Source organism: Lichenostomus cassidix, chromosome 2, assembly GCF_008360975.1.
Source record: "Lichenostomus cassidix isolate B80296 chromosome 2, HeHo_3.0, whole genome shotgun sequence".
Taxonomy (NCBI): domain Eukaryota; kingdom Metazoa; phylum Chordata; class Aves; order Passeriformes; family Meliphagidae; genus Lichenostomus; species Lichenostomus cassidix.
The window spans coordinates 62,235,731-62,256,909 of record NC_139482.1 but is presented as its reverse complement, the minus strand read 5'-3'; the positions used below and the strand labels follow the sequence as shown (position 1 = coordinate 62,256,909).

The following is a 21,179-nucleotide window of genomic DNA, read 5'->3' as shown; positions in this document are numbered from 1 at the left end:
ACTAGAGAAGTGGTTATTTAGTAGTTAGATTTATCTTTAGGCTTTCTGAGGTATCTGTGGTTTGGTATAGTTTTTGAGATTCTGTATTCCTCTTTATGAAGTGAGCAGGATAGGATATAATTAACCTGAGTGCTGATTTTTATCAACTTTCATATTGAAAAATCTTCCATATACCTTCAACACAGTGGCTAAAAGATCTAATTGAACAGTTATAAATAAAAAATCAGAGTTGTATCTCTTTCTGGGTTTTTTAATTTCTCAGTCTTTCAGCATCTGCAGTTCTGTACCATCTCTTACTGCTGTTTTTCTCCTTCTGTTTGGCTCTGGCTTTTTTTATTTCTCACAATTAGTCTATTCAGGCATCCAAGTAGAAACTTTAGACTCCAGCAAAAATGTAAATTTAGCTCTTAGACTAGAAAGATATTTGAGGAGAAAATAGTTATTGTGAGCTTGCTGCTTCTTAAACATTTTTCTGCAGAGAAGCCTAGGCTTTTCAGTACTTGTTACGGGGAAAAAGTGGGTATCATAGTGCCTTTATTTTTTGATGTTTTCTCTTTTGCTTTGTGGTTAAAAATTGAAATCTTCAGCAAATTTTAAATTCTGTAGTTTTGTGGTATTCCTAAAGATTCTATATGACTTGTGAAATGTAAACTAGAAAATGTGCTGACACTCTAAAATGGTAACCTGTGTCTTAATTGAACTGGACTGGAACAAGAATAAATACTATTTGAAATTAAAAACAAGACTTTGTAAAATGTACTTGCTTTCTTGGTCCTTAATACCAATTTGTCTGCACTTTAAGTTGTTTTCTAGCTATAGTCTCTTATTGGGTCTCTCATGGATTGATTTCATGTCTTCCATGAGTGTTTGGTTGTTATTTTACGAGCTTCTGTAAGACTGGAGCACTTTAATGAGGTGATGAGTATCAACCAGTGGGGCTGAAATTGCTCACAAAGAGGAGCTACTTACTCAGATGGGCCCCAAGCCACTTTGTTCCATTTGCCTGGATAAATGGTCCTCCCACCACAACAGCCAGGGGTGTTCATGGGTAGGGACCTGAGGTGGAGGGACAGTCCTCAGGTACTGAGGGAGGTGGCATCAGAACCACACCATTGTTCACCCTCTCTGGTCTCTCAAACCATGCTGTACCAGGTCCATTTTTGGAAGGTGCTACAGAAGTGATTGAGCATGCTGCTGCCTGGTACTGACACCTCCACTTCCCAAGGGCCGCTCTTATGGCCTGACATAGCTACAGACAGGGAGAACAGGTCCACTTAGACTCTCTCCTATGGTATAACCTATTAATGTGACAGGACAGCAAGAAGTGCATCATGAACTGACTTAGAATGTTCTGGGCTTGTATTGCACTTGGGCTGCCTGTAGTGCTGCCCTTCATTTTTATCGTAGACTAAGGGAGGAAAACTTAAATGTATAGCTCTGCCACTCTTCTTCTCCTCCTGATCCTGAGGTGCATGAAATGTGAATTTTTAAGCAGCAAACAGGAGGACAATTTATATAATTCCTCCCACTGAAGCAAGTCTTTTTGCAGACCCTGACTCTTGACCTAAACACAGGTTAAGTGTCTTGAAAAAACAAAAAAGTCTGTTGGAGTCTGTCAAGGTTACAGGTGTGAGGAAAGGGTAAGAAAGTTACATGTAGCGGTTTGGCATAAATACAACTCCTGTTAATAAATTTAGAGCATTTAAAGCCTGTCTGTCATGGTAGTGTTTTCCCCCTCAATTTGCATTGTACCAACCTAGTTGAAATGAGATTCGCTATCTATCAACTATAAAAATTAATAAATTATTTTAATTGGTGATCCTTTGATTTTGCTCACTTCAAACCGTAAGTTGTAGATATTCCCTTTGCCTTGTGAAATATGTCTATAGTAAATTTATTGATCATTTGGAATGTTTTAATCTGACTTCCATTTCTGTTAATAGCAACTCTCCTTCCCAAAATGGTGTTAACACTTAGAGAAGTTGTAAGTGAATCCCAGGGAAAAATACACGTTGTTGAACATCGTCTTCTTACTGAGATGGTGTCAGTGCCTAGTGCTTTCTAGCCTTTGCCAGTGGGTAAAGGTACCCTGTTCTCAGCTGTGTTACTGAGTTAGAGGAGGCTTGGGAAATTAGAATATTTGAGAAAGAAAACAGTGGTGATATCAAAATGTTGCCTAGACAATGATTTTCTGTCTCCTAGTTTACATTTCTGTGTAACCTTAGTCTTGTTGCTATAAAAATACTGAAACAAAACCTTGATTTGGGATGAAGGGTTTTTAACATGACTTGTATTCAAAGGCTTTATGCAATTGGTGGAGTTCTTCAAGTTATCTAAAATTGTTTTGAAAGTAAAAAACAATTTAATGAACAAGAGTTTTTCAGGCTTTACATGTGTCAGAGCCCAGACTATGCTAATAACAATTCTGCTTTTATTATTTAAGATAAAATCATGGGGTTTCCATTTGTTGCTTGAATTTGTAATTGTTTTGTTGAATCTGCTGCTGCAGTGGTGCCTCAGTAATGTATTTAGCAATGCAGCAAAGACTAATCTTTTTGTTTGTTGCCCCTTGCCTCAGCTCTTCAGTATTTTTAAATATAATAGCTGCTATATGTGGTTCTGAGGTTACATTTCATGCTGGTATGTTTGAGCGAGGGGAAGATGGTATTATTATACATGAAAAATTGTCAGAGGAGGGCTTTGTTAGTGTCAAACATAGAAGCAGGTAAGGTAACTGTTGGAAGTGATCCATAGAAAAAGCAGAATGCCCAGAACACAATTAAGCATATCACTTCTGAGATGTCCTGCTCAGTTTCATTCTATGTCAAAACCATTTGAAATAGCAGATTAACCTGCACTTCCAACTGGAATAGTTGCTTAAAAATTGCATTTTATGAGATGGGAATACAAGGGTTATGTTTGTTGACTTAAATGATTTTCAGATTGCTACAGGTGAATATTTTGTTTTCATACCGTTTATTATTCATAGCAAATTCATGTTAACTAATGTGAACTAGTGTCAAAATACTTGGAATTGTTTGATAACTAGGAAATGTAGGTTTAGGTGATTTTTTGGATGCTTGCTTTAGTTGATGGGGGCATTGCTTTATTTTGGGCAAGGGACAATGGTGAAAGCCTGGCTTTTCATTTTGCTGTTTCTCTTTTTGTATTCCTGTTGTCTTGGTAATGGCATTAGTTTTGCTTAAGAAACAAGCAAAATTGATTTTGCTGACTTCTAGTAGTAATATGTAGGGATGAGGAAATTCTTCATTTCAGCTTTCCAGTATTTGCTATTTAATTGTTAACAATTGTACTGGAAACTACCTTTTGTAAAGCTGGCTTTTAGACTTTATTTCAGATTACTGATTAGTATAGTACGAATATTTTCACCTCTTTAGTTTGCCATCAGACTGCCAACAGCTAAGTGCTGTTGCTGGTAGATTTCTCAAGATAACGTTCTGCTCTACAATCCAGGCCTTTAATGTTTCAGTGTGATCTTTTTGTAACTGCTGTGCAAGGATGCATTTTGCTGCTAAAATAATGCAGTGTTGCATGTATTTTATAAAATTACTCATTCCAGTTTGTCTGCAAAACATCATTAGGTATGTTGAAGACGATGGAATTGGTATGTGTACGGCTGTACCCCTACTTTCAAAATTAGACATGACCTCTAGCTTCCTTTGTTTGTGCTTTAAACATTATAGCTAATACCATTCTTCATCAATAACCCAGGGAGCCAAAAAGAAGAAAGTTGTCTTTAACCCGTGCAGAGACAGGATCTGTCCATATTAAACCATATATGCTGGGAATTCCTTTCAGCTCCCTTGTTCTTACGCCACTATTAAATGACCTCTCAGCAGCTTAATTGGTATATGATTAGTCAGCACACTATTTCTTGGCATTTTTCCATATACATATGTGTTTTGGTAAGAGACAGATGCATTTCTTCTGTTCTTTCATTTTTAGTTACATGGGAATTGGGCTTTCGGCACAGGGTGTGAACATGAACAGACTACCAGGTATGTTTCAGTTACTTGCACTGTTTTTTAAAATATGCTTCACCTTTAGTAAGCAAGAGAGTGTAGCATGACACCTCTGTGTTGTCTCTGTTACTGGAGTTGGGTAACACTTCCAGCTGAAAAGTTTAACTTTTAGTGTACATTTGCTCCTGTACTACTTCCATCAACTCTTACTGTTACTTATAATGTTATGCAAATACCTTTTAGCAAACAAATGGATTTTAAAATGTTCATCATGTTTCCTGATAACAATGAAGGTATACATTTCCATGCTCTGTAAACTGTATTTCTAGCAATGAAGATGAGCTACTATGATAAAAGCTTTCTGTCAAACATGGAGGGAACTCTCCTTCTGTCACTTTCTGTACCTTTACCTTTTCAACCTTAATAGTAAGAGTGTGTAGCCTAGTTTTAAGTTTTGACTGTTCCATTGCCCTGCATGGTCACGTACATTGACTAGTTAATAATTGTCTGTAGTATCTCCAGATAGCACTTACGAAAGTTTGTGTGTGCTGTAAAATGTTGGGGTTTTAACAGACCTTTAAATGCCTAAAAAATATCCACCCAAAAAAACCCAAACCTGATTTCTTTGAAATTATCAAAATATAAAACTATGTTGAATTGACCTTGGAGCATCTATATTCTGTTACTTTTGCATTGTAACTTTCTTACCCAAATGCTCTGGTAGAAATTCTTAACAATTACTGCAAATCCCAGTTACACCGTGAGCCCAGCTAAGGCTGATGCATTATTAGTGGGTAGCATTAAGTTTGAGTATGATTTCAGATGCTATAATTATCAAAGATACTACTACTCAATGTAACTGCAATAATTTGGGGTTGTCTTTAATTTACTGAGAGGTGCTTAATGTGCTACCACCTGAAGCTACTGATGATAAAGATTAAAGTGTGGAAAATACTTTAAAATTAACCTGCTAGGCAGCAGTCTGACAGCAGTTCAGTATTGAATTGCAGAGACTGTAGGTAGGTATTTACAAACGAGCACAGACTAAAATTGCTTGCCATGAATTTCATTGAGTAGTGTAACAGTATGAAGCTTCTTAAATGTTCTCCATCTTCTTCACCTGCAAAATCAGCACCATATTTGCATGCATAATGATTTGCTCTTGGCTGTGATTTTCACCTGTATTGCTAATTTTTGTCCTTTTATTTACCATTTATTTTAATTTTTAGGGGCAGCATAGCTAGTGACACTTTAGTCTGGAGATTCTGTTATTATGCAGAGGCTGCTTGCTGCTGAACAGTCATTGAGAATAATCAGGAGTAGAAATATGTTTCCCCAGAGATGCATGTTTGGGTTTTAGCCAGGAAGAATCTGATTATGGTATATGGTAGCAATAGTTTTGCAAAATGAAAGGGAGAACAGGAGAATCTTCACTGCTTTACTGGGACATGTCAGATCTGTATATAGCTTTTCGAATTTCAGCATTGTAGCTGATTATATTTTTGGTGTTGGTAATTTTGTATGTTTGCTTAAAGAGAAAAATGTGTTATCTGAATTTGCATTGCCTGTTACATACTACAAATGGAATTACTTACTCGGGCATTTTGATAAAAGAAGTTGTAATTTAAAAAATAATACAGATTTCCTAGATAAGAAATATTAGAAAGCAGAAAGTACTGAGCACAGTAATTAACTGTATTAACCTGGTTAGAATATACCAACGTAGCACAGTCTCTCTAATTTATTTAATAATAAAGGCAATGAATAATTTGCAAATGCTTTTGTTCTCTAGGTTGGGATAAACATTCATATGGTTACCATGGAGATGATGGACATTCATTCTGTTCCTCTGGAACGGGACAACCTTACGGCCCAACGTTTACTACGGGCGATGTCATTGGTTGTTGCGTCAACCTCATCAATAATACCTGCTTCTACACAAAGAATGGACACAGCCTGGGTATGGAGAAATGCCGCCCTTCATAACAACATTGTGTCTTTAAGTCTGTTGTAAATGGGAAACCCTCTTCACATCGGGAGCGAAGTGTTGGAATAGTTCTTTGATAGTTTTTGATAGTTACGAAGTAATTAAAGAACTGGGAAAAATAATTTCTTTTGTGCCATTTGCACTAACATTCCTTTTGAATTTGGGAGGATTCATCATATAGCATCTCATTCCACAGGATCTGCATTAATGAACTCCACTACTAAATCCACTAATAATGCTTGATGTTCATGAAGTAATAGATAATAAGAGAAGTGAAGATAAAGAGAATGGATATAGCTGAAATTTATTGCTGCTGTAGGGGGAGCACCCAGCCTTCATTAAAACATTACATTGGATGCATGTTATTTTGAACATATGTTGGATAGCAGTGTCTTTCAGATTTCCAGTCTGGAGTCATTCATAGTTGGGCTAAAGCCATAAATTATACAAGTTGAGCTAAAATTAAGTCCATTAAACTTGTACAGAAAATTATGGTATTATTGCAACACTGCAAGACAATTTCTGAGTTTGAAGATGTGAGGAGTGGGTGGAGTTAAAATTTTTATGGAATATATGTTTCAGTTACTTAATACAATTTAATGAGCAAAGATACAGAGTATAAAGAAAGAGGAAAAAAATTACTTGCTGCGTTAAGGAAGGAGTGGGGGCTTAGGAAGAGATCTTGGAATTGTGTTGAGGGTAGCAGGAACCTTGAAGGGATAAAGCTCAAAGAAGAATAAGGTTTTTGTGATGGGCAGAAATGCGATAAGGAAAGGAGACGGTAGCATGAAATGAAGTAAGAGATTATTGAGATAGGTGTTCTTGGAGTTGCTGTTCGGTTTTCTTACATCGGCAAACACAGAGGAGGTTTGGGAAGAGGGGGAAGGATGTGGTTTAAACTCTTTTCCTAGTCTCCCTGAACAAGACTGACAGTTTGTTTGCTCAGGCCCTGAGCAAACATGTCTGACTTGGGAGTTTTCCTGCCTCTATTCACAGAAAGGCTTAGGAGTCTCCTGAGGTCAATTCCAAGTAATCACTTCTGTGATTCTGGTCTGTCATGATTTAATGTTCCTTCTAAATTAAATGAGTCTGTATACCTGGACTCAATACCTTGAGACCTAGGGCAAGAGGACATTTTACCCATGCACTGGGTAGTTGTTCCTTTTGACAACCTGTTGCACAATAGGTCCAAGTGGAAGATAACGGGCTTATGTTTGCCCTAATCTTTAACTGGGTTAAAGCTGAGAAAAGTAATCTTACCTTACTCCCTTTTGAAACAAAATGCCTGCAGGTAAGTTGGATCATTTGATCAACTAAAGAGACACGAGTGTTCTCACTACTCTTATGGTCACATAAAAGTATGAAAGAGCTATGAAGGCAAGAACCCTCCTTTTCAGTGGAAAACTTAAAGCAAACTGGATTAGGCCAACTGTGAAACAACAGTGCAAATGATTAAAATCTGTTTTTAAAGGAGAGCAGAATGGCGTAGGTGAGGAGAGGCTAATAAAATGTCATCTTGTCATAGGCTGAGTCTGACAAACACTTTGTAGATTTCAGAAGGAAACCTATAAAGCCCATGACAGCTGTTCTGTCATGGGCTTTGCTAGCTTGAGTTTCTGACAAAAGAAAATTGATTCTGTGTTGAGTGGAAAAAGAAATCAGAAATTTTGTCTGTCTCACTTAGTTGTTGCTGCTGCTAGGTGTCCACAATTCCTGTACGTTCGCGACTTGGACGACATTTGTGTTTGTTCTCGGGGCCACATATATGGTCTAGAATATAGGAAGTCTCTGGCTCAGCCTGGAATTTGATGCTGCAAAAAGGGCTAAGCAATTCTCATGTGAGTGTGAAATCCTTGGTTGAAAAAAAGCCAAAAACAGCCACCCCAAAATCCCTAATATCTGCATATCACTTAGTCATCATTTATTTGTCATGCCTATGGCCTCCATTTTGGAAAAGAGCAAATTGGATGTCAACATTGCCAAATAGAAAAAGTGGTATAGGTTAGCAAAAGTTAGGGTAAGAGCAGGGAATAAATAAGATGATAGCTTTGAGACATGATGGGAGGAAACAAAGGAAACAGATTCACTCTGTGTGTCATCCCTTTGTCTCAAAAGATGTGGGTAAGGAATCCAGATGCTCTTGAGGTTTGAAATCCTGGTGAAGAATGGAGATTGAAAGTAGGGATGGAATTTAGGACAAAATGTTAAAAGCTTTGTTTTCATCTTAAATTTGAAAAGATGGTGATACAAAATAAATTGAAGTTTGAGGGGATAAATGGATTTGAATAATTCATTAAAAAAATACTTGCAAGAATAAAGGAAATCCTGAAATACTGTTATTCTGTGGCTGCCAGGAGGAGATTACTGATGTTTATTTTTTAACTGAAAGCTTCCTGCCCCCCGAAATTGCCCAAAATTCCTGAAGTATATAGAGGTCATATTTTTCTCTAATCCTGAGACAGCAAAATCACTCCCTTGGTTTTACGGGTAGATGGATGCTTGTAATTATGTAACAAGATATTAAGCTGTTCCCTTTGAAAATCAAAGCATGCTGGCGTGGATTAAAGTGAAACATTTGCAAGGCTGGTTTGGAGTATTACAGACATGTGCTGCTTGTGTAAAGATTGTTAGTGAGTACATATGAAGAAAAGTAATAGCAAACAAGAAAAGATGCCATGAAATATTGATGTCACAGCATCGAGGCATGCAAGTGAGGAAGTATTTTCGGATATCCTTACCTTCTTAAATTTAATATGTAGCTAGAACTTTCATGCTTTCTAATCTGCATATCTGTATAGTTTACTAAATTTTATGACCTATTTTGAAAAAATTAAGGTCAGTTTAAGTATTTGTGAATCAAATCAATTTTCAATCACTTTTTGACAAATATCGCCCTTCATTATTTAAAAACATGAATTATGCCTAAGTATTGTGGATTTCACTGTGCTTAACTTATTTCTGAGACTGTTTGGGTGGGTTTTCTAAACATATAATGATATATTTAAGAAAATGAGGCTAGAATCCAGGCACATGGAAATTAATCTTAATTTTCTCTTTATTACAGGCATCGCTTTCACAGATTTACCGGTAAGATAAGTGCATTTTCAAACAGTTTTTCTTTGTGTCACAAACAGATGTTTCAGATCAAACTAGCATTTACCTTATGCTTGTTAGAATTACAACAGTAATCTTTGTAGCCAGTTTAATATCAGATATTTCTCATCATCATTTCAGTGGTGATTTGTTAATTGAAGCAGAAAGTGTTTTGGTTTTATGCAGATCCTTACAAGACGTTTTCCTTTTCAGGTTTTTAACAGGCAGTTCTAGTGAAAGTTTTAGCAGAAAATAATACATGTAGATAGTTATTACATACTTTGACACATGCAAGCCTTACATACAAATTCAAAGCTGTATTTAACCACCAGCATGGTGGATGGCAGCTTGGGACATGGTCACTGTAACTCATTCTTGATGCCTGATTTTCAAAATCTTTGGTTCATAAAATCAAATGTATCAGATCACTTTCTTTTTTTTAAGAAAGCTGGACATAGCTTTTGAGTCAAATTGTGCTTTCCTTAAAACTGGCATCTGTTCCCTATACTACTGATACAGGCATGATACTGCACTTTACTTTGGGTTTTTTTCTCATCTACTTCATTTGTGATTTAATCTTTGTAAGGTGCACTGTGTGATGCGTGTCCATCTGGCCAGCTGCTCCCTTTCTGTGGTCTTCAGAGGCAAGGGCAGATATTACGGAAAAGCGAAGTCAGTAACCCAAGTAGCCTTTTAGTCCTACCACAGGGTCGAGTTTTTTGTGTAGGAAACCACTGCCACTGTCCTGGATCCTTGGGATGCTAGCAGGGCTCCTTGCTAGCACATGGTGCTAGCACATGGTGCCAGCTCAGGACACTGTAATCTGAAGGATGAAGCTGAACCCCTTGTTAGAATCAATTGTTTCCATCTCATTAAAAGATTTGAGACTTGTGGTTTGTTGATTATTTTAGACCAGGTAACATGTATACCTGGCATGCATGTATAAGCATGTTTATTTAAAAGAGCAAATGACGTATATGTGAAAATAGAGGCAAAATTGGCTTGGGCATGGTTTGAGCAGCCAGAGTATTTCTCAGTTCACTGGGTTCTCTGGGCTTCAGAGTTCGTACTGACCTTCATGTTTAAAGCTTCTTACTGATAGCTTTAATTTATTTAGCATGTAGTTCTGTAGATCAAGATACCATTATACCATACCACTGATGTCTGTAGTGTAATTATGATGCATATTTATTAAATAAACTTAAAAAAATTTTTTTAACTATTTCCCCACCTCCAAAAGACCCCAGCAACAAAACCCCATTCACCCAATTGATTGCCTTGCCATTGCTGAGATACTCATTGCATTTAAGAAAATTACTTTTATCCCAACAGGCAGATTTTACCTTTTTCATATTGGGCATGTTTCAAATTTGCATGGAGACCTAATCTTTAAGCAGAAAATAAAACTGAGACAACAATAAATGCTATAAAGTATTTTCGTAGATACAAGTCCAAGAACTCATGAAAACTTCAGTGCACTGTTACAATTCTTATTAAGCACTATCCTGTCAGTTCTTGCCACTAAAATCCAGCAATGTTTTTAAGTATTTCACCCCAAAAGGAAAATCGCCCACTTTGTAAGTTTAATTTCTGTTCTCTTTTTAAAAGAAAAAACTGATCTTTAAAAATCATCAAAAATTGTTACTTAATATTTTGAGAAATTAAAAGTTGTAATGTTTAGCACAGTTTAAAAAGTGTATTTTCTGACTAGAATGTCAGATTATCTTCTATGAGAGTAAAGTGTGAAAGTAAGATTTTCTTCTTTCAAACTGAAAAAAAAAAATGAACACTGGCAATAAAATTAGCCAGTTATTGTATTGCTGTATTGGCAGAAGCTGTTTTTACTGCTGGAGCACACCAACTAGCAGCAGTAGGGATATTACTAGAGATGAGAAAAACCAAAAAAATAACAGTGGAGATTTTAGAGTAAGAGTCAAAAACTAATTAAAATATTTCTTGCAGCCAAACTTGTACCCTACAGTAGGGCTTCAGACACCAGGAGAGGTTGTGGATGCTAATTTTGGACAACACCCATTTGTATTTGATATTGAAGACTATATGCGAGAGTGGAGAACCAAAATTCAAGCACAGATTGACAGATTTCCAATAGGAGATCGGGAAGGAGAGTGGCAAACAATGATTCAGAAGTAAGACTTCTAATATTATTAACTTCTTTAGAAGTTGTTAATTGCATTATTTCAGAGATCTTTAAAATGTTCTGTTGTCTTGTGCAAAAAGTGATAGATACTATTAAAAAATAGTACAAGTAATTTTGTTACCAGGTTTGATAACAGTGTGAAAGGGAGCATGAACAGATTTTGTGGCAGAGTTGTCTGTGTCATTAATAATTTGGACTTTATAACGATGAGTGTAAGACTTCTGTTCTGATTTGACCTATCTAATGTGGATTGGGGCGTTTTTAGTAAAGTTGCCATGGTTGTAATAGGCAGTTTTAATACTCTGGGCTCGGAAATTTTGCTTTGTATTCTCAGCCTTTGGCATGCTAGGTTAAGCTGTGTTTCATTAGTGTTTCTTGGAAAAATGGTGGTTGTGACTTTACATTTTTTATTTGTTCAGTGAAAACAAACTTATGGTGCAGCAATTTCACTTCAGTGTGTGTAATGATAAAAAACCCCCAACTTAATTAGCAGTTAAAATATTAACTGACCCTGCCTTTGGGTGATGAATAATTGTTATTAAAATTCATCATAATAAAGTTATGCATTTATTATTTAAAAAATATTTTCTGTACAGTGTTTTGAAGAAAACTGAATTACTTTTGTCTTACTTGTACAGAAATATCTGCATTTCAAGTTGAATTTTTCAATTCAGTCACCTTTTTTTAGCAAAGGGTTTTTACATTCAGGAGCTCTTGGTTTCTAACCTGTATTTAATGAGTATTTCTGAGGTTTGTTTTTGTTTATTTTTAGAATGGTATCATCTTACTTAGTTCACCATGGATACTGTGCAACAGCAGAGGCATTCGCCAGATCCACAGACCAGACTGTGCTAGAGGAATTAGCTTCCATTAAGAACAGACAAAGTAAGGCTGGAAAGCATGTTGCATCCCTTTTTTCCTCCTTTAAACAAGTATTACATACAGCTTTCTCTTAAGCAGCATTGTAGAATTTCCTTGCAGCACTACTCCTTAGCACAGTTCTTTGCTGTCATATAATGTTACACGTGTATGAGCAGCTGGGTACGAAAAACCTGTGCAGTAATACTTTGTAACTTGTTTGATGTAGCAGAATGTGGTAAATTACCTGTTGTCTTTTCTCTTGAATGGAAAGTTGTGATATGTCTCAAACAAATTTGTGTGATATTTCTGAGTGTTTGTGAGAGCTAATGGTTAGTCACAAACAGGAATAGAGAACTTAGTCTTGACAAACATCTAAATTTTTATCTGAACTGTGAAAAGGGATTGAGATTAGAGAATGTTTGATAAGTTAAATGAAACTTGAGTTTTCCTGCTTGCAGATGTGAGGGGGAAGAGGACAAGGAGAATGAACAGCAGTTTGGTTCTAACTTGCCATGCCAGTGCTGTTTGGCAGCCTGATTGAACAGTGCCTTCCGCTTCCATTTAAATTCCTGCTCTATGACCATAAGCATTTGTGTTACTGTGTGACATACCACATGGGGAAACTGCTCTGGTTGTAAAACAACACATTTGTTGGGCTATTTTTCATTTGGATCAGTTTCTCTGCTGGTGGATAGAGCTGGGAGGCTGTTTGCAATTTGAGCAAAGTTACAGCCACAGAAGCATCAACTAAAGCATGGACTGTTGTGAAAGGTTTTACTCAACTGTAATCTGATTGGAAGTATGTGTTGTAGGTGAGAGAGACTAAATTTTGGTTTTTCATAGTCAAAATTGAACCTGTAGGAGTGGGATGCAATTTGGATGTTCTTGAGTGACAGTGGTTGGGTATATGCTTATTTATAAAGTTGTGAAAATGAGAAATAAATCACAGAAGAGTGTCTGCAATCTTATTCTAGCTCTAAATGCACGACCTGACTACAAAGCAGTTGTATGCTGGCAATAAATAAAAATACTGAGTTCTCATTTAGATACATGTAGGTGGAGTGCAGTTCTTAAACTTTCCTGTTGAACATTTTAAGGAAGCATGATCTTTCTTTACACTAATTTTTTCTAAGAGGAAAAAAATCTTGTTGGTTGATAGTTGCAGTATCTTTTAATCATTAATGTACATGTATTAATCCATAAGATGTCCATTTAACTGATGTTGGTTTTGCTGAACAGAAATTCAGAAATTGGTTTTGGCAGGATGAATGGAGAACCCATTGAAACAACATAACAGCTGTATCCAAGTTTACTAGAAAAAAATCCTAATCTCTTATTTGTTTTTTGGTGAACAGGAATTCAGAAATTGGTTTTAGCAGGAAGAATGGGAGAAGCCATTGAAACAACACAACAGTTGTATCCAAGTTTACTAGAAAGAAATCCTAATCTCTTATTTGCATTAAAGTGAGTCTTCAAATTATACAGATGTGTGTTTATAGATGGCACAGTACCTTCTGAGACAAGACAGTTACTCATTTAAAGCTTTCACAGAAATTTATACAAAGTTAAGCAGCGCTTTTTAGAAAATGTGTATATTTCACTTTTTTATGCTCTTCTTACTTGCTACGTGTTTAACTAGGTTTTGTCATCAAGGTCCTGGTTTGCAGCGTAATTCACATCTCCCTGTAAACTTGTTCTCTAGAACTAAGTTTTGTAGTTTTTTTAAATGAATTTTAATCCATTTGGGTGTCAAGTAAAACATAATGGAAACTGATACAGTACCACATTCAAGAAGGTTAAGAATCCTGTTGGCATAAGTTAGTCTGTTCCTCCAAAGGGGTGACTGACTTTAAAGATCAGTTTAAATGAGCTGTTTCATTTGATGCCACTTTACTAGAAACCTCTGGCTAAAACTGTGGAAATTCCATAATCCCAGAGTTCTCTTGGCTTCCCAGGCACACAATAGTCACCTTCATTCTGGCATTTTTACTTGACAGCTGCGCTGTTCTCCAGAATTTTGTATCACATTGCAGTGTCTGAATATGGAAAAAATGTGTTATCTCCTCTAAGAACAAAGCACTTTAATTTTATGTTCAGTTAAGTAACTTGGAATGTGTTTGAAGTCTGTCATGCTCAAGTGCTGAACAGAATTCATGTGATAGTACTCCGGACTTATCACAGAATTCACAAAATGCGAAGATTTTGATGAAAGACTTCACTCAGTAGCGTCAATTGTATGTTATCTTTTTCTCAATCTGTCTTTCTAAATTTTGCCTGTTTTGTTGAGGCTACTGAAGCCTGAAGCACAAAGCAGTAGTTTCGAGCTTCCTAAAAGTCCATAGTAAAACCTCCTTATCTAAAATTAAATTGACAAAGAGCAACAGCCTCTAAAGGGAAGGTTTGTATGGGAGTTTGCTTTTCAAACTGTTTTCTAGTGCAGAGGTTAAGAGTTACCCTTTAATGCTTAATATTCCAGACAGTCAAACTCTGTTCTCATTTACTTTGAGAGAAATGACAGACATGACGACATAGCCACATATCTTTCTCAAGAAATAAGCTTGTCCCTGCCAATAAAAGAAAACAGTTAAACAAGAAAATATAGTTTAAATCTCTAAACTTTGAGGACTTAGTGACAAAGGGTGTCCTCCAAGGATAATACTCCTGTTCTCCTCCCTCACAAATTTGTAATTGCATATTTTTGGTGGAATGCTCCAGAGCTTATTGACGATTGGGTTACTGACATTCAGCATTTTGTTGAGTCAGGCTTGTTCCATATTTAACACTAAAGTGAAATCATTGCTATCATTGGTAATTTGAAATGCATAAATGGTTTTATTAGCTTAACTTTTTGCCTTTTGTTTAGGGTGCGCCAGTTCATAGAGATGGTGAATGGTACAGACAGTGAAGTGCGGTGTTTGGGAGGCCACAGTCCAAAATCTCAAGATAGTTACCCTGTTAGCCCACGGTCATTCAGTAGTCCTAGCATGAGTCCCAGCCACGGAATGAATATTCACAATTTGGCAACAGGCAAAGGGAGCAGCACACACTTCACTGGTAAGTTCACTTGGAGGGTAGACCACATGGATTTGGACATACCACCATGTGGATTTTTATTATATTTTTTTTTCTATAACTAAGTATTCAGAGAAGTTAGTCACAGACTGATCATTTGTTATACTTAAGATTTTATGCTGTGAATGCTTTGTATAACAGTGTAATTTTAATTATTAAAATATGTGATTTCCAGTCACCGGGCAAACCAAAAGTTTCATCCCATAAGTTTTGCACATGCTCTTGGCATTACTTCTTGCAAAGTAGATTGCCACCAGTTTCTAAGAAGTGCTTCCCTCTGGGAGGTAGAAGGTTCTGACATAAATTTCTGTTGTCCTTTTGATAATAATTTATGGCTTGGGCCAGGTGGTTTAAATCCAATAAGTGGTGTATATGATCCATTTTCTGTGGTGTTGATGGAGAAGTCAGAATAGCTGCGGTTGAGCAGGAAACACCAGAAGCTGGGTGGTATGGCTGGATAAAAGACATCCTGCTGGCAGCCACATTTCAGTCTGCACAGTTGAAACATTTCTTGGAGCATTTAGGTAATGGGAAACCTTCAGTGGGAAGCCATGGATGTTCCGACCTGCCCCAAGGTTATGGGGAGATCCCCATGCCTTTCAAAGCATCCCAGCTGAGAGGAAGCTCAGCATGATAAAATGGTACGTGAGTGTGGCATCCTTGAAGACTGAGACTCTTAAGGTAGCAGGGACCATCAGCTTTCATTTCTGTTCAATTTCCAAATCCAAACTGGAGCTGACTGAGGGTGCTTTATTTATTTATTTTTTCTTTCTGGGATGGAGTGGAAAACCAACGTAGCCTGGCCATCAGAATAACTGCTGCCCTTGGAAGGACAGCAGCTTTGCTTTTCTTCCCTGTGTGTGAAGAAAGTGCCATCACATGTGTCAGTGGAGATCCACTCAAATTTTCTGGTTGTTCTTCAGGTGGTTATTGGGATGTATTATAGGAAGTACCTGTAATTTTTCTAATTTTGAAAATAGAGGCAGGTTGATGAATGTATTATTAGAATTGATGTTTGGGATTTTGTAAATGGCAGCAGCTGTTTTCTTTATAATAAGCCCTTCCTGTGAGCTGTTTCTGTTTTAGAAGATACTAGGGAGTTCTTGGTTTGATGGAACTGGCAATTACATGTTTGCTTCAAATAGTAGTTTTCCTATTATATTTTAGAAAGGTCAGAAGAGATTTTAGCTAGGCATCGTAATTTTACTGCATGGTATAATTTTATTTAGCAAAGCACAATATTAACAATTAAAATAATTACATGGTGAAGGAGGGAGGGGGAGGTTGTATGTAAGTATAGCAACATGCAAAGTATTTGGCACTGAATTCTACTGCACATTTATCAAAAGAATTACGTGATCAGGAATTAGTAATGTTTGCTTCCATTCATAATGTTTACAGTGGCCTAGAAAAGATTTTGAATGTGTCCATTCTGAAAAACTGTTCTACAGTGCTGCAGTTTTCGCCTTTACTGGTGTATTAGTACAACTGGAAAACCTTCTCATGTCTGTGCTCATACTTGTTAAATAATGCTCAACTTCTGCACTCTAGAAGCCTTAAAGGTTCAAATACCTGAAAGATGGAGGTGAAGTACTTGAGTTTGTGTGACAAATTTAGCATAATTGTTCCTGGTCAGTAAACACTGCACTTACTTCACTTTTATGTACAAGCTTATCTGCAAGTACCACTTTATGATTACAATTGTTAAAACTTTCTTTCAGCATTTGAAAGTATATGCAGTAATGGAGTAATATCAAATAAAGCGCATCAGTCTTACTGTCACAGTAAACACACGACCGCCAGCTTGAATGTACCAGAGCTCAACAACATAAATGTATCAAGATCACAGCAGGTTAACAGCTACTCCAGGTAAATAAATGTCAGATGATTCTAAATTACATTGTCTTGTGTTGTCCATGTCTTTGCAATGCAGGGAAGAGTGGGATTTTATGTGATTGATTTTCTTTTTTTTTCCCCCCAAGGACAGTTGAAACACAGTGTAAGGGGCCAACAGTTTGTGATAACTCTGGTTGTTTTGACAGTTCAAGCTCAATAGACCTTTTTCTCCTGTTGGGCTAAAGAAATGCAATGGACAGAAATAAACTACCTTGCTTGTAGCTATAGTAAGTTTTGAAGTTGCATAGTGAAGGTTAATTAGCTCTCTGGCACTTGGGATTTTAATTTAAGCCACTGACATTGACTTAAGTGTGTTGCAAATAGGTAATGAAAAGGTTTCCAGATACTCTGCATTTGTAGCACAGTAATCATGGTGGTGGCACATGTAAACATGATTGAGATGCATATGAAGTGTGGATTCTCTTTCACTGTATACACCAGGATTGTTTGCGTGCTCCTGTCACTGTCATGAGCGCAAACACATTCAATTCAGAGAATGAAAATAAATCCATTAACCAGGGTTAATATGTTTATTCATAACCAGTAAATACTAAGTTATGGGTTGCATGGATGCAGGAGAACCTAATTTGATATGAAATGCAACAGGTCTCAGCTGCATTGTCCAAAATGAATTCCCCAAACTACCACATAGCGTGTGTGATGTGGTAGTGATGACCAAAATTACCTTTGTTGGATAGTGATAATTGGGGTAAAAAGGTAAGAGTAACAATTTACTTTTTAACTTTCCCCAATTTGTTTGCATCAGCAGTTGCCTCTGCCAAAAAGCCTGGCAGTGTCCAGGCAACTTGGAGATTTTTCACGGAGCAAGACAGTTCCTTGGCTGTGCTGTTGCCCAGTCAGAAAGGCCTTTTGGTTTCCTTCCTCAAAGGAAGCTGAGTATTTTTGGTTGCTTAGAAGCAAGATATTAAACTTCTAAATTGAATCTATTTGGTCTTGACAGAGGGTTTAGGTTGCTATTCTCCATGATGGAATAAAACAGGCTAGGATGCAACTGTCAGCAAAGCTCAGTCCCCAAAGCCATGCTGGCATTTTCTAAAAGCACTTCTGTGACTGGCTGCAAGCAAAGGGTGGTGAGGAGTTGAATGATCTGCATTTGCCATTGAGTGTTTCTTCAGTGTTATGGTTACTCAGCATTTTCTTTGGGGTTTTTTCCTCTGTTGTTCCACAGAGTAAATAAGAGAACAAGGCATTTTTTAAATAACTAGTTACGTAAAAATGGTATTTTCAAAGTAGGATGTATTTTGACTTAACTATATTTATTTTAAAAAGTGGGAATAGTATATTTTCTCAGTGCAGTTTCTCCAGCTCTGTGTACATACAGATATATAAACAAGGTAAGAACTTTGTGGTGTGTATTTAGAAAGTGTTATGTTCCTTACTCCTGATAATGGGGGACGTCTTTAATTTTTCACCATCTGAAAATACTATTCTACTGAATACTAATATTGAGACAGCCTTAAAAATTTCCACGGTGCTCTGGTATCACCAGTTGGAAGAAACTGTGGTCTAGCTTGGTAATATTTAACAGCAGCTTTTCAATAGCTGAGATGAGGAAGTACTGTGATAAAGTAGTTAAGATAACCCAAGTACTTAAATATAAGTAAAACTTGTCTTTATTACTCTCTTTTCAGCAATGATGTAGATATGGAAACAGATCACTACTCCAATGGGGTTGCTGAGACTTCATCCAATGGCTTCCTAAATGGTAGTTCTAAACATGATCACGAAATGGAAGAATGTGACACAGAAATGGGTCTGCAGTGATATTTCTTACATTTTTATTAAGTGATGGCAACAAGGTTATGTTTTTACTTGCAATGCTTCCCAACTTGAAAATTAGGGTTATTAGCTCAAATCTTAATTTTTTTGTTTGTTTGTTTTGCTATTACTAGATGTAAACTTTATAAACACTGATTTAGGTGGTCCGATATCAGTGTGGTAACAGGTGAAATGGGAAACTCATGGCTACTGAAACTAGCATCAATTTCTAAGGAAGTACCTTTGAGAAGAAACACCCTGTTGTGTAGCACCCTGTGTTTGAGTTGGCAGATTGCTTCTCCCTCTTCCCATTCATGGTTCTCGTGGCATCTTTGTGCTCCACAGTAAGCGTAGAAATTCTAAATCTCTCATGGCAGAATGCAAAGTGCTAATATTTAATGCTCAAGAGCTGTATTTGGAAATGTAAAAAAATGAAAAATTACTTTTTTCCCATGTTTTCCACCAAAAAAATACCAATTTCTATAGTTGTGGGCTAAAAATTAACTTCATTTTAATTTGCTTTATGCTCTGTCATGCCTGTTGATGTTGGTGACAAATGAGTATTTAAATCCCCTCTGCTTGCCCTTTGTGCAGCTGCAGAATTGGTACTCAAACGATTTAAGTAGATGTCAGTTAATATATAGTTTAAATGAAATGTGAAACTGGAGACCTTCAGAATGCAGCAGTATATGCAGAGGTCTGTGCTGCTGCTGCTGATCCTGCAGCTTTGCTGGGAAAATACCAGGTAACTGTTAAACAGCAAATGTGATTCTGTTACTGCCCTGGAAGGAGGAATGCAAGTTGCTAGACTATTTTCCCTGCATTGTGCTCTGAAACTGGGTAATAACAAGGCCTCATTTCTCTGACAGAAAACCCAAAATATGTCCTAGCTGTCCTTTTCTGCAGAGACTTCCTGTGACAGACAGGGAGCAGCTGCACAGGGCACAGAGTTGTTTGTGTTTTTTGTAAGGTAGTTGTCTCTTGCCTTTGGAAAGTGATGTCTTAGATTAGGCTCAGCTAGGGACAAACACCACCGCCTGAAGACTTGTGGATGCTTCTACCTACACTATTTACTCCCCCCAGTTTGAGGCTGGTGGTTTTTCACTCTTTGAAATACTTACATATTCTCCCTAATACTGTGTATGTAAGATTAAGTATGTAGGTATTTTCCAGAGGTGATACACTTACATCTAAGGGAGAAAAAGTGACCAGTTAAAAATCCTTGTAGTAAATAGTGGTCAAAATACATCACTGAATAGCAGTGTTAAAGTCAGAAAGAAGAATGGTTTTCTTATTGGAGAGTCTATCAAAATGCTCATTTTAAAACTTGATTCCATTGATGAAAAAATACAAGGAATGGAATAAATGCCTTTTTTTTTTAATGTGTTGCTTTAGGTGTAAATTTTTAAAAGGCAGAATTTTCAAAGAAGCCGAGTGCTGGTTTACTATTCATAAGCATCAGTATCTTTTAAAATCACTAGTATTGGGAAATATTGTAGGAAACAGTAAAGAAATCAGTTGTAGTGTCCTGCTTATTGTAAAAGCCTGAAATACTCAAATTATTAACATAATGAGGAGTATGAACAGTCTAAATGATTGTCTTGTAGCAGAATCTATTATGGCTGTTTAGGAAGTTCAACTTTTTTACCCTTTTATCAGCAGTTCAGGATTTGGCGGATATTTAGAAATGCAATGCCAAGGAGTTAAAAAAGTTAGAACTGTGTGGACTTTTATTGTTGTTTTTTTAACTCCCTTAAAATTTTAGGGTAAAATCTGGTTTATCTTCTAGTTAGTTTAAAGTTACTCATTGCAAGATAAACGGCACGTGCTGACAGCCTTTGCTGTTAACCAGGTCTCTTAAATGTTTTTAAAGGAGCAGTTCAGCAGAGCTCGGTACAGGAGTGCGTGGTGCCAGGGTCTCTGGCCTGATGTGCTCTCTCTCTGGGCAGGCAGCAGTTTGAGTGAAATCAGTGCAGATTCTTTAGATCCATAGGTTGTTATCCTCAGCTCTGTCAGTGGTGATGATGACGATATCGTTTTTTCAGAAGTAGATTCAAGTCAGTTAAGACGCCAGCTATGTGGTGGCAGCCAAGCAGCCATTGAAAGGATGATCCATTTTGGAAGAGAATTGCAAGCAATGAGTGAGCAGCTAAGAAGAGAATGTGGCAAAAACACAGTGAATAAGAAAATGCTAAAGGTATGTTTAATCTTGTTGTTAAGGTGAATAACTGTTCTGCACAGGAGGAACTTTCCACAGGATGTTGTTCTGGAATACTGTTCTAACTTCTGCCATTTTTTGTGTGTCTGAGAGCAGTATTCTGGTCTGCTCTGGTGTAGCACTGTCTTCTTT

General features: G+C 36.9%; 1 protein-coding gene across 3 annotated transcripts in view; it reads left to right on the top strand.

Annotated features, from left to right (window-relative positions):
* RANBP9 (RAN binding protein 9) overlaps positions 1-21,179 on the top strand; it is a 39,175-nt gene that overhangs the window by 16,037 nt on the left and 1,959 nt on the right. Inside the window, exons 3-12 of one of the 3 annotated variants that reach the window (XM_085051790.1) lie at positions 3,967-4,019; positions 5,776-5,943; positions 9,035-9,057; positions 11,026-11,210; positions 11,994-12,106; positions 13,438-13,546; positions 14,946-15,136; positions 16,876-17,023; positions 18,703-18,776; positions 20,875-21,026. In XM_085051790.1, coding sequence (XP_084907916.1) covers positions 3,967-4,019; positions 5,776-5,943; positions 9,035-9,057; positions 11,026-11,210; positions 11,994-12,106; positions 13,438-13,546; positions 14,946-15,136; positions 16,876-17,023; positions 18,703-18,776; positions 20,875-21,026 — 1,216 coding nt within the window. Of the gene's footprint in view, positions 1-3,966; positions 4,020-5,775; positions 5,944-9,034; positions 9,058-11,025; positions 11,211-11,993; positions 12,107-13,437; positions 13,547-14,945; positions 15,137-16,875; positions 17,024-18,702; positions 18,871-20,874; positions 21,027-21,179 lie in introns of those variants that run through there. The other 2 variants (XM_085051789.1, XM_085051791.1) reach the window with 2 other exon arrangements.